Source organism: Rhinoraja longicauda, chromosome 24, assembly GCF_053455715.1.
Source record: "Rhinoraja longicauda isolate Sanriku21f chromosome 24, sRhiLon1.1, whole genome shotgun sequence".
Lineage (NCBI taxonomy): Eukaryota > Metazoa > Chordata > Chondrichthyes > Rajiformes > Arhynchobatidae > Rhinoraja > Rhinoraja longicauda.
Window position 1 is genome coordinate 29,793,301 of NC_135976.1, and position 13,327 is coordinate 29,806,627.

Consider the following 13,327-nt stretch of genomic DNA (forward strand, 5'->3'; position numbering starts at 1 on the left):
GTGTGTTCCGAGTTATATTCTGAGTCCAATTCCAGCACAAATACTTAGTAAATGTGCCCCAGTTAGAATCTGGTTATACTTTTGAGGAATGGACTGGTCTTAGAGGCTTGGTTGAACCATTTCTCTTTGTAAGAAACATAGAAACATAGAAAATAGGTGCAGGAGTAGGCCATTCGGCCCTTCGAGCCTGCACCGCCATTCAATATGATCATGGCTGATCATCCAGCTCAGTAACCTGTACCTGCCTTCTCTCCATACCCCCTGATCCCTTTAGCCACAAGGGCCACGTCTAACTCCCTCTTAAATATAGTCAATGAACTGGCCTCAACTACCTTCTGTGGCAGAGAATTCCACAGACTCACCACTCTCTGTGTGAAGAAATGTTTTCTCATCTCGGTCCTAAAAGACTTCCCCCTTATCCTTAAGCTGTGACCCCTGGTTCTGGACTCCCCCAACATCGGGAACAATCTTCCCGCATCTAGCCTCTCCAACCCCTTAAGAATTTTATATGTTTCTATAAGATCCCCCCTCAGTCTTCTAAATTCCAGCGAGTACAAGCCCAGTCTATCCAGTCTTTCCTCATATGAAAGTCCCGCCATCCCAGGGATCAATCTGGTGAACCTTCTCTGTACTCCCTCTAAGGCAATAACGTCTTTCCTCAGGTTAGGAGACCAAAACTGCACACAATACTCCAGGTGCAGTCTCACCAAGGCCCTGTACAACTGCAGCAGAACCTCCCTGCTCCTAAACTCAAATCCTCTTGCTATGAATGCCAACATACCATTCGCTTTCTTCACTGCCTGCTGCACCTGCATGCTTGCTTTCAATGACTGGTGCACCATGACACCCAGGTCACGTTGCATCTCCCCTTCTCCCAATCGGCCACCATTCAGGTAATACTCTGCTTTCCTGTTCTTGCCGCCAAAGTGGATAACCTCACATTTATCCACATTATATTGCATCTGCCATGCATTTGCCCACTCGCCTAATCTATCCAAGTAACTCTGCAGCCTCCTAGCATCCTCCTTGCAGCTAACACTGCCACCCAGCTTTGTGTCATCCGCAAACTTAGAGATGTTGCATTCAATTCCCTCGTCCAAATCATTAATATACACTGTAAATAACTGGGATCCCAGCACTGAGCCTTGCGGTACCCCACTAGTCACTGCCTGCCATTCCGAAAAGGACCCGTTTATTCCTACTCTTTGCTTCCTGTCCGCCAACCAATTTTCTATCCACCTCAACACTGAACCCTCAATACCGTGTGCTTTAAGTTTGTACACCAATCTCCGATGTGGGACCTTGTCGAAGGCCTTCTGAAAGTCCAGATATAACACATCCACTGGTTCTCCCTTATCCACTCTACTAGTTACATCCTCGAAAAATTTTATAAGATTCGTCAGACATGATTTGCCTTTGGTAAATCCATGCTGACTTTGTCCGATGATTTCACCACTTTCCAAATGTGATGCTATCACATCTTTAATAACTGACTCTAGCATTTTCCCCACTACCGATGTTAGGCTAACTGGTCTATAATTCCCCGTTTTCTCTCTCCCTCCCTTTTTAAAAAGTGGGGTTACATTAGCTACCCTCCAGTCCTCAGGAACTACTCCAGAATCTAAAGAGTTTTGAAAAATTATCACTAATGCATCCACTATTTCTGAGGCTACTTCCTTAAGCACTCTGGGATGCAGCCTATCTGGCCCTGGGGATTTATCTGCCTTTAATCCATTTAATTTACCTAACACCACTTCCCGACTAACCTGGATTTCCCTCAGTTCCTCCATCTCATTAGACCCCCGGTCCCCCGCTATTTCCGGCAGACGGTTTATGTCTTCCTTAGTGAAGACAGAACCAAAGTATTTGTTCAATTGGTCTGCCATCTCCTTGTTCCCTATGATCAATTCACCTGTTTCCGACTGCAAGGGACCTACATTTGTCTTAACTAATCTTTTTCTCTTGACATATCTATAAAAGCTTTTGCAGTCAGTTTTTATGTTCCTTGCCAGTTTTCCCTCATAATCTATTTTCCCTTTCCTAATTAAGCCCTTTGTCCTCCTCTGCTGGACTCTGAATTTCTCCCAGTCCTATGGTATGCTACTTTTTCTGGCTAATCTGTATGCTTCATCTTTTGTAAGGCAGTAACTCTACCGCTGCGCCACCGTGCCGTCCATAACTTGTGTATTGCATGAATTCAGGGAACCCGGCAGAGATAGACAATAGACAATAGGTGCAGGAGGAGGCCATTCGGCCCTTCGAGCCAGCACCGCCATTCAATGTGATCATGGCTGATCATTCTCAATCAGTACCCCGTTCCTGCCTTCTCCCCATACCCCCTGACTCCGCTATCCTTAAGAGCTCTGTCTAGCTCTCTCTTGAATGCATTCAGAGAATTGGCCTCCACTGCCTTCTGAGGCAGAGAATTCCACAGATTCACATCTCTCTGACTGAAAAAGCTTTTCCTCATCTCAGTTCTAAATGCCCTACCCCTTATTCTTAAACTGTGGCCCCTGGTTCTGGACTCCCCCAACATTGGGAACATGTTTCCTGCCTCTAACGTGTCCAACCCCTTAATAATCTTATACGTTTCGATAAGATCCCCTCTCATCCTTCTAAATTCCAGTGTATACAAGCCAAGTCGCTCCAGTCTTTCAACATACGACAGTCCCGTCATTCCGGGAATTAACCTAGTGAACCTAGGTTATGAAGGCAGGGACTAGAACCTGACTTAGGTAGGTCCTCTTTAAATTCACTACTAAAGTTTAGGCTTTCGACTTTAGAGAAAGAGCATGGGAACCGGCCCTTCGTCCACCGAGTCTGTACCGACCAGCGATCAGCCCGAAATCTAATTCTGTCCTACACACTAGGACTTGAAGAAGGGTATCGACCCGAAATATCACCCATTCCTTCTCTCTAGAGATGCTGCCTGTCCCGCTGAGTTACTCCAGCATTTTGTTTCTACACACTAGGGCCACAGACGAGAAATCCATCCATCTCCACTTACACAGAAAAGAGGGATCCATTGCAGAAATCCGACTTACTCAAGCAAAAATATCACTCATTAGTTAATAAATGTTTTCCTCAGCACTAATATTGCAGGGACATCAGTGCATAACAAATAAACAAATAAAGATATTTAGAACTGTATACATCATTTCTACTGCAGCAGCTCAAACTAAGCTAGCATTTTAAAACAAATACACAAGAGTTTAGTTTAGTTTAGAGAAACAGTGTGGAAACAGGCCCTTCGGCCCATTGAATCCACGCCGACCAGCGATCACCAATTAATTAGTTACATCCTATTCATTAGGGACAAATTACTGAAATCAATTAACCGACAAATCTGTACGTCTTTGGAGTGTGGGAGGAAACCGGAGCACCCGGAGAAAACCCAGGCAGGTCACGGGGAGAACGTACAAACTCCGTACACACAGCACCCGTAGTCAGGATCGAACCGGGGACTCTGGCGCTGTAAGGCAGCAACTCTACCGTTGAGCTATAGTGCCGCCCCTTTTCACTGCACATGACAATAATAAACTGAACTACACTAAATTACTGAAAACTCTTTCAATATCCCATCAGTGGCTGGAGACTCTGAGCCAAGCCTTGAAGAGTTTCCAGGCCTGATGTAAGAAGGCAATAAATATCCACCATCCTCCCTACATGGTTCAACGGGGCTGTTTTTGTCACAGGTGCAAACTGCACAGTGAAATTTGGCGCCATTTCCAAAGTCCGGTTGGCCTGCGTGCTCGGTCTACTGGAGCGGCTCCCGATCGAGGCAAGCCCCAGGCTCCTGCAGGGGCCTTCCTTCCACCAGGTCGGCCCGCAAACCGACGTCCCTCTACTCCCCTCCCCTCCACTCTTCTTTGTGTCCCAGTGCCGCCTCCTGCAGCCGACCTCATGGCGCTGGAAGCAATACCCCAATCCACCCTCCTACCGGCCCTTTGCTCCTCGCGTTCAGCGGCGCCCTCCCGGCACGACGTGCCGCTGGGTCAATCCTCGGGCAACCGCACAGCGAGGAAGGTAAAGAAGACTGCACAAGGTGGATGAGAGGGGGATCTTATAGAGCTGTACAGAATCATGAGAGGAATAGATCGGGCAGATGCCCAGAGTACAGGAATTGAGTACAGGGGAGGACATAGGTTTAAGGTGAAGGGGAAAAGATTCAATAGGGAACCCGAGGGGTAACTTTTTCACACAGAGGGTGGTGGGTGTATGGAACGAGCTGCCAGGGGAGGCAGTTGATGCAGGGACAATCACAACATTTAAGAAACAGTTAGACAGGTACATGGATGGGACAGGTTTGGAGGGATTTGGGCCAAACGCAGGCAGGTGGGAGTAGTGTAGCTGGGACTTGATGGGCATTGTGGGCCGAAGGGCCTGTTTCCACTGTATGAATCTGTGACTCTACGAGAGGGAATAGGTTTGGACGGGGCTTGTGTGGAGGGTAGACATCTCCATGAACCACCTGGGATGATGTCCTGTAGCAAATGCTGTATGTTTCCCACAAAAGATCCTCTGCTGGATGCGGGAAAAATGTTCCCAATGTTGGGGGAAGTCCAGAACCAGGGGCCACACAGTCTAAGAATAAAGGGGAGGCCATTTAAAACTGAGGTTGAGAAAAAAAACCTTTACACCCAGAGAGTTGCGAATTTGTGGAATTCTCTGCCACAGAGGGCAGTGGAGGCCGATTCACTGGATGAAATTAAAAGAGAGTTAGATAGAGCTCTAGGGGCTAGCGGAATCAATGGGTATGGGGAGAAGGCAGGCACGGGTTACTGATTGTGGATGATCAGCCATGATCACATTGAATGGCGGTGCTGGCTCGAAGGGCCAAATGGTCTCCTCCTGCACCTATCTTCTATGTTTTAAAAACAATCCATGTTCCTTACCTCTGACGACCAGCACTGCAGATGCAGAGGCACTGTCCACTACTGTCTGTGCTGTGCACATGTACTTCCCAGAGTGGCCCAGCTGAACGTTGAGTATCTTCAGATCTCCTATGGTTTCCCTCTGCAGAGGGAGAGATGCGAGAAGGCGAATAAGACAGACTCTTTTGCACATATCTTTCATTCATCGTCCTCTATCCCGCGACATCATCATCCACATCTCTCGCTTCCCTCTCCCTAACCAGTCTGAAGTTCTGGTTTCTCGACCACAAACCATCAGCCATTCCTTCCCTCCATAGATGCTGCCCGTCCCGCTGAGTTGCTCCAGCTTTTTGTGTCCATCTGCCAAATTGTCTCCGGTTCCCACATTGGCCTCGTCTAGTTTAGTTCAGTTTAGAGATACAGCACAGAGACAGGCCCTTTGGCCCACCGAGTCCGCGCCGACCAGCGACCCCCGCACTTTAAAACACAATTTACACACACTGCCAAGCCAATTAACCCGCAAGCCTGCACGTCGTTGGGGTGCGCGAACGTGAGGGGGGTAGTTTAACGTCTCGTACTCGATCAGCCCGATCACACTCACCATGGACACGCGCTGGTAGTGATCCGGCATTTCGTCAAAGTCGATGGGGGATTGGTTGAGGGACCAGGTGAAGGTGAGGTCCATGGTGGGATCGTGGCTGGCGTGGCACTGCAGGACCAGCTCCTCTCCCAGGTTGATGTCAGCGTTGGAGGGAGCCAGGGTGATCTTGGTGGCGTCTGCAAGGTAACAGGACCGGCGGAAGCAATGAGGCCAAGGTGAGACCCGGAGAAAACCCACGCGGTCGCAGGGAGGACGTGCAAACTCATGCAGGCCCGGAGGGCCGAAGGGCCTGTTTCCGCGCTGTATCTCTAAACTAAACTAAACTAAACTAAAATTAGTGTGTAAGATAGTGTTAGTGAACAGGGTGATCGCTGGTCAGCATGGACTCGCTGGGCCGAAGGGCCTGCTTCCGCACTGTATCCCCAAACTAAACTAAACTAAACTAAAATTAGTGTGTAAGATAGTGTTAGTGAACAGGGTGTGTAAGAAAATAACTGCAGATGTTGGTAAAATCGAAGGTATTTATTCACAAAATGCTGGAGTAACTCAGCAGATCAGGCAGCATCTCAGGAGAGAAGGAATGGGTCGAGACCCGAAACGTCACCCATTCCTTCTCTCCTGAGATGCTGCCTGACCTGCTGAGTTACTCCAGCATTTTGTGAATAAATACCTTAGTGAACAGGGTGATCGCTGGTCAGCATGGGCTCGCTGGGCCGAAGGGCCTGTTTCCACGCTGTATCTCTAAACTAAACTAAACTAAAATTGGTGTGTAAGATAGTGTTAGTGAACGGGGTGATTAATGGTCAGCATGAACTCGGTGGCCCAAAGAGCCAGTTTCCGCGTTGTATCTCTAAACTAAACTAAACTAAAAATGTCCCTAGTGTGTGAGATAGTGTTAGCGTACAGGGTGATTAATGGTCAGCATGGACTCGGTGGCCCGGAGCCTGTTTCCGCGCTGCATCTCTAAAGTCTAAAGTAAAGTCTGCAGCTTTTAGTCCACCATCCATGAAGTTGGTGAAAGCTTCTGACCTTCATTGAGTGATGGAACTAGAGCACTCTAGTCAGATGGAACCCGGGTCTTTGGCGCCGTAAGGCAGCAACTCTACCACTGCGCCACAGTGCCGCCCCAAACTGAATAAACTGTCAGAGTGAGGCCACAGGCAAATTGGAGGAACAGCACCTCATATTTCGCTTGGGCAGCTTACACCCCAGCGGTATGAACATTGAGTTTTCTAACTTCAAATAACCCTTGCTTTCCCACTGTCTCCATCCCTCCCCCAGCCTAGTTCTCCGACTAGTTTCACTGTCCTCCTGATTTAATCTTATTGATTGTAGAGAGCTAGATCTTATAGAGAGCTAGATAGAGCTCTTAAGGATAGCGGAGTCAGGGGGTATGGGGAGAAGGCAGGAACGGGGTGCTGATTGAGAATGATCAGCCATGATCACATTGAATGGTGGTGCTGGCTCGAAGGGGCCGAATGGCCTACTCCTGCACCTATTGTCTATTGTCTATTGTATGCCTTGTTGTCACCTTCCATTTTCCTTCCACATTTTCCTTGATCGTCATTTTCACACCTTACCCTTCCATATCTCTATTTCTCCCCCCTCTCCCCTGATTCACAGTCTGAAGAAGGGTCACGACCCGAAACGTCACCCATTCCCTTTCTCCAGACATGCTGGCTGCCCCGCTGACTCACTCCAGCGTTTTTGCGTCTATCTTCGGTGTACACCAGCACCTGCAGTTCCTTCCCACACCCTAGCATAGAACTGCTGGGAACAGCAGGTGATTGCTGGTTGACACGGGCTAGGTGGGCCGAAGGGTCTGATCCAGGCTGTATCTTTCGATCAGTATAATCGATCAATCAGAGAGAGATAAAATGGAATCTGAACGTGCTTAGTTCCGCAGGAAGAGAACTGAGAACTTACAGGAAAGATATTGACAAGCTTGAAAGGGTTCAGAGATGATTTACGAGGATGTTGCCAGGACTGGAGGGTCTGAACTATAGGGAGAGGTTGAGCAGGCTGGGTCTCTATTCCTTCAAGCGCAGGAGGATGAGGGGGTGATCTTATAGAGGTGTATAAAATCATGAGAGGAATAGATCGGGTAGATGCACAGAATCTCTTGCCCAGAGTAGGGGAATCGAGGACCAGAGGACATAGGTTCAAGGTGAAATGGAAAAAATTTAATGGGAATCTGAGGGGTGACGTTTTCACACAAAGGGTGGTGGGTGTATGAAACAAGTAGCCAGAGGAGGTAGTTGAGGCTGGGACTATCCCAACGTTTAAGAAACAGCTGGACAGGTACATGGATAGGACAGGTTTGGAGGGATGTGGACCAAGCGCAGGCAGGTGTGACTAGTGTAGCCGGTGGGACATGTTGGCTGGTGTGGGCAAGTTGGGCCGAAGGGCCTGTTTCCGCGCAGTATCGCGCTAGGACTCTATGAGATCCCAGAGGATATGGTGCTCCTTCCCGATGATGACCCCAGACTCACCTCTGACGGACACGGTGCCTGTGCTGTTCGCCTTGCCCAGAAAATTCTCCGCAAAGCAGGTGTACCTTCCTTCATCTGCCCGGCTTATGTTCCCAATCCTCAAGGTGCCATCTGGGGTTATGGTCATTCTGCACGGGGAAAGCCAAGAGGGTTGGTTATCCAAGAGACATAACGATGGGTGAGAACTGCCTTCAGATCTAGCCCCCCTTCCATTGCCTATCCACATGTGCCTGCACTGGATAATTAGTGTCGTAGAGTCATAGCGTCTCACAGCGTGGAAACAGGCCCTTCGGCCCAACTTTCCCACACCGGCCAACATGTGTCATCTACACTAGTCCAACCTACCTGTGTTTGGCCCATATCCCTCTAAACCTGTCCTATCCATATACTGATCCTAATATTTCTTAAACGTTGCGATAGTACCTGTATTAACCATCTCCTCTGGCAACATGTTCCATACACCCACCATTCTTTGTGTGCAATGGGTATCCCTCAGGTTCCTATTAAAGCCTTTCCCCCCCCCACTTCACCTTAAACCTAAGTCCTTGAGTTACCCTGCCCATTGCTTTGAGTTCTTGAATATGTTCCATTTCTCATTCCCTCAAGTCACGTACGATTTTCCATTTCACCTTTAATTCCCTTTTGAGGGTTGCTTCCCTTCAACTATCTCCTCACGGGAATGCACCAAGAATCAAAACAATACAAAGGGTGGAAAGTTTTTACCTCATCGTCACCTCTGGAGGGCAATGGGGAAAAGATCAGGAGAATAGACAGACCACCACAAGTTTGTTTGAAAAGCCAGCCCTGAAAGCGGCCCACTATCAAAGAACACGACGTGCGGTTACAAGCATTGTGGTGGTGCAGCGGGTAGGACCGCTGCCTCACAGCGCCGGAGACCCGGGTTGGATCCTGACCCCCAGGTGCTGTCTGTGAGACGTTTTGCACGTTCTCGCATTGACCGCGTGGGTTTTATCCCGGGTGCTCCGGTTTCCTCCCACATCCCAAAGACGGGCGGGCTTGCAGGATAATTGGCCCTCCGTAAAATTGCCCCTTGGTGTGTCTGGAGTGGATGCGAAAGTGGGAATAACATGGAGCTGGAGGCGTGAACGGGCGATCGATGGGTCGGCGTGGACATGGCGGGCCGATGGGCCTGTCTCCACGCCGTATCTTTCAACCCTGGGCTGGGCGGCGCGGACCCGGTGGCCCGGTGGGCGGCACGGTGGCGCAGCGGTAGAGTCGCTGCATTACAGCGAATGCAGCACCGGAGACTCAGGTTCGATCCTGGCTATGGGCGCCGTCTGTACGGAGTTTGTACCTTCTCCCCGTGACCTGCGTGGGTTTTCTCCGAGATCTTCAGTTTATCTCCCACACTCCAAAGACGTGCAGGTTTGTAGGTTAATTGGCTGGGCAAATGTAAAAATTGTCCCTTGTGGGTGTAGGATAGTGTTAGTGTGCGGGGATCGCTGGGCGGCGCGGACCCGGTGGGCCGAAGGGCCTGTTTCTGCGCTGTATCTCTAAATCTAAAAAAAAATCTAAATCTAACCCAATATCCAACCTCCACGCTGTATCTTTCAGCCCAACATCCAAACTCTGGCCTCGTGACATCCTACAGCGGACGGTCTTTCGTGCACGCACCTGGAGCTGTTGGAGAGAATTTCTGTCCCTTTGCTCCACAGGATGCTGGGTTTGGGAGCAGACCGCGGGCAGCACTCTATCGTCACCTCTCCTCCGCGCGCAGCGGGAATCAGCCTCTTCACCTGGTTCGCTCGGAAATCTGGACCAAAGGCTGTGGCAAAGAAACGTCGCAAACAAACAAACCCAAGTATTGAATTACAGAGGCATAGAGTCATAGAATGATGCCAGAAGGAAACAGGCCCTTCGGCCCAACTTGCCCACACCAGCCAACATGCCCCATCTACACCAGTCCCACCTTCCCGCCTTTGGCCCATATCCCTCCAAACCCGTCCTATCCATGTACCTGTCTAACTGTTTGATAACCGTTGGGATCGTCCCTGCCTCAACGACCTCCTCTGGCAGCTTGTTCCATACACCCACCACCCTCAGTGTGAAAACGTCACCCCTCAGATTATATTTGTTTACAGCAGTGCCACAGTGGTCGAGTTGCCGGGGTGATGTTGGAGAGGTTATCTATTGGGAGACCTGTACTGTCTGAAGTATTGGCTTTTGAATAAAATGTTAAATCGAGTCCTCTCTACTCTCACGCCACACTGTTTTGAACAAGAGAAGGGCGGCACGGTGGCGCAGCGATCGGGTAGCTGCCTCACAGCGCCAGAGACCCGGGTTCGATCCCGGGTTCGATCCTGACCATGGATGCTGTCTCTATGGGCCTTGTACGTTCTCCCTGTGACCACGTGGGTTTTCCCCATCTTCCGTCCACACTCCAAAGACGTACAGGTTTTTAGGTTAATTGGCTTGTATAAAATGTAAAATTATCCCTAGTGTATGCAGGATAGTGTTAATGTGTGGGGATTGCTGGTCGGTACAGACTCGGTGGGCCGAAGGGCCTGTTTCCACCCTGCATCTCTAACCTAAACTAAAATTGTAGACACAAATTGCTGGAGTAACTCAGCGGGTCAGGCAGCATAATGCTGCCTGACCCGCTGAGTTACTCCAGCATTTTGTGTCTACATTCGATTTAAACCAGCATCTGCAGTTTTTTTCCCCTATAAACTAAAATTGTCCCTAGTGGGTGTAAGATAGTGTAAGGGTACAGGTTAGTGTAGGGGGGGAGAGGGGGGGGAGGGGTTGATTGCTGGTCGGCATGGACTCGGTGGCCTGAAGGGCCTGTTTCTGCGCTGCATCTCTTGAGTCCAAAGTAAAGTCTACAGCTCTTAGTCCACCATCTGTGAAGTTACTGAACACCTCAGAGCTTCAGTATAGGAGCTTTGAGTATAGGAGCAGGGAGGTTCTGCTGCAGTTGTACAGGGCCTGGGTGAGACCACACCTGGAGTATTGTGTACAGTTTTGGTCTCCTAATCTGAGGAAAGACATTCTAGCCTTAGAGGGAGTACAGAGAAGGTTCACCAGATTGATCCCTGGGATGGCAGGACTTTCATATGAAGAAAGATTGGATAGACTAGGCTTATACTCGCTGGAATTTAGAAGACTGAGGGGGGATCTTATTGAAACATATAAAATTCTTAAGGGGTTGGAGAGGCTAGATGCGGGAAGATTGTTCCCGATTTATTCACAAAATGCTGGAGTAACTCAGCAGGTCAGGCAGCATCTCGGGAGAGAAGGAATGGGTGACGTTTCGGGTCGAGACCCTTCTTCAGATTGTTCCCGATGTTGGGGAAGTCCAGAACAAGGGGTCACAGCTTAAAGATAAGGGGGAAGTCTTTTAGGACCGAGATGAGAAAACATTTCTTCACACAGAGAGTGGTGAATCTGTGGAATTCTCTGCCACAGAAGGTAGTTGAGGCCAGTTCATTGGCTATATTTAAGAGGGAGTTAGATGTGGCCCTTGTGGCTAAAGGGATCAGGGGGTATGGAGAGAAAGCAGGTACAGGTTACTGAGCTGGATGATCAGCCATGATCATATTGAATGGCGGTGCAGGCTCGAAGGGCCGAATGGCCTACTCCTGCACCTAGTTTCTATGTTTCTATGTTTCTATGTTTCTATGTGTGATGGAACTGTTGAGAGCACTCTCGCCAGGATCGACCCCGGGTCTCTGGCGCCGTAAGGCAGCAACTCTACCGCTGCGTCACCGCGTGGAACCTAGAGACCCTTCCACCCGTTTACTCCCCACTACCCGCACCAATACTCAACCAACCTTCCACTTTCAGCTCCGCATTGTTGTAGATGGTCCCATGCTTGTTCTCAGCGACGCACTGGTACATTCCGGAATCTTCCAGGGCCAGTCGTGATATTTTCACCGCGCAGTTGTTGACTTCGAATCGGCTCTGAAACGGTTAAGAGTGGAGAGTGTGAGCGGAGTGAAATGGATGATGAAAGTGGAACGAGACCGTGCTTCTGAACAGCCACCCCTCATTTGTGTTAATAAGACCCAGGGATCAACGGCCATCAGACTGTGTTTCCCTGCAAAATTGTGAGAATGCCAAAGGAACTTTGCTAATGTTTGTTAAGTTTAGTTTAGTATTGTCACGTGTACCAAGGTACAGTGAAAAGCTTTCCCTTTCTTTGGATTTTTGTTTAGATTTAGAGATACAGCGCAGAAACAGGCCCTTCGGCCCACTTCTGAGGCAGAGAATTCCACAGATTTACAATTCTCTGACTGAAAATGTTTTTCCTCATCTCAGTCCTAAATGGCCTACCCCTTAATCTTAAACTGTGACCCCTGGTTGTGGACTCCCCCAACCTGGCCAAGATGGCCGTCGGCGAGTCACGGCGCCAGGCGGGAGAGGGCTCTGCCCGAGCCGGCTGCCTGCCCCTTTTCCAGGGTTACGTCCGTCCACGCCCGGGTGGTGTTAGAGAGGGACTACGCTCTGTCCAGGGGCACCCTGGGGGATTTCCGGAACCGTTGGGCACCGGTTGAATGCATCCTTGACAAGGAGTGTGAGATATATTCACAAAATGCTGGAGTAACTCAGCAGGTCAGGCAGCATCTCGGGAGAGAAGGAATGGGTGACGTTTCGGGTCGAGACCCTTCTTCAGACTGATGTCGGGGGTGGGACAAAGGAAGGATATAGGTGGAGACAGGAAGATAGAGGGAGATCTGGGAAGGAGGAGGGGAAGGGAGGGACAGAGGAGCTATCTGAAGTTGGAGAAGTCGACGTTCATACCACCGGGCCGCAAATTGCCCAGGCGAAATATGAGGTGCTGCTCCTCCAATTTCCGTCTGGCCTCACTATGGCACTGGAGGAGGCCCATGACAGAGAGGTCAGACTGGGAATGGGAGGGGGAGTTAAAGTGCTGGGCCACCGGGAGATCAGTTGCGTTAATGCGGACCGAGCGCAGGTGTTCAGCGAAGCGATCGCCGAGCCTGCGCTTGGTTTCGCCGATATAGATGAGTTGACATCTAGAGCAGCGGATGCAATAGATGAGGTTGGAGGAGGTGCAGGTGAACCTCTGTCTCACCTGGAAAGAATGTTTGGGTCCTTTGATGGAGTTGAGGGGGGAGGTAAAGGGACAGGTGTTGCATCTCGTGCGGTTGCAGGGGAAAGTGCCCGGGGTTAGGGTGGTTTGGTTAGGAAGGGACGAGTGGACCAGGGAGTTGCGGAGGGAACGGTCTCTGCGGAATGCAGAGAGGGGAGGGGATGGGAAGATATGGCCAGTGGTGGGGTCCTGTTGTAGGTGACGGAAATGTTGGTGGATGATATGTTGGATCCGCTGGCTGGTGGGGTGGAAGGTGAGAACGAGGGGGATCCTGTCCTTGTTG

At 49.9% G+C, this 13,327-nt stretch overlaps 1 protein-coding gene across 1 annotated transcript in view; it reads right to left on the reverse strand.

The window, feature by feature from the left end:
* Positions 1–13,327, reverse strand: part of cntn2 (contactin 2) — a 137,002-nt gene that overhangs the window by 24,228 nt on the left and 99,447 nt on the right. The window contains exons 10-14 of the mRNA XM_078420934.1: positions 11,762–11,891; positions 9,603–9,753; positions 7,968–8,095; positions 5,476–5,651; positions 4,896–5,016 (exon numbers count right to left, since the gene is read on the reverse strand). Coding sequence (XP_078277060.1) covers positions 4,896–5,016; positions 5,476–5,651; positions 7,968–8,095; positions 9,603–9,753; positions 11,762–11,891 — 706 coding nt within the window. The remainder of the gene's footprint in view (positions 1–4,895; positions 5,017–5,475; positions 5,652–7,967; positions 8,096–9,602; positions 9,754–11,761; positions 11,892–13,327) is intronic.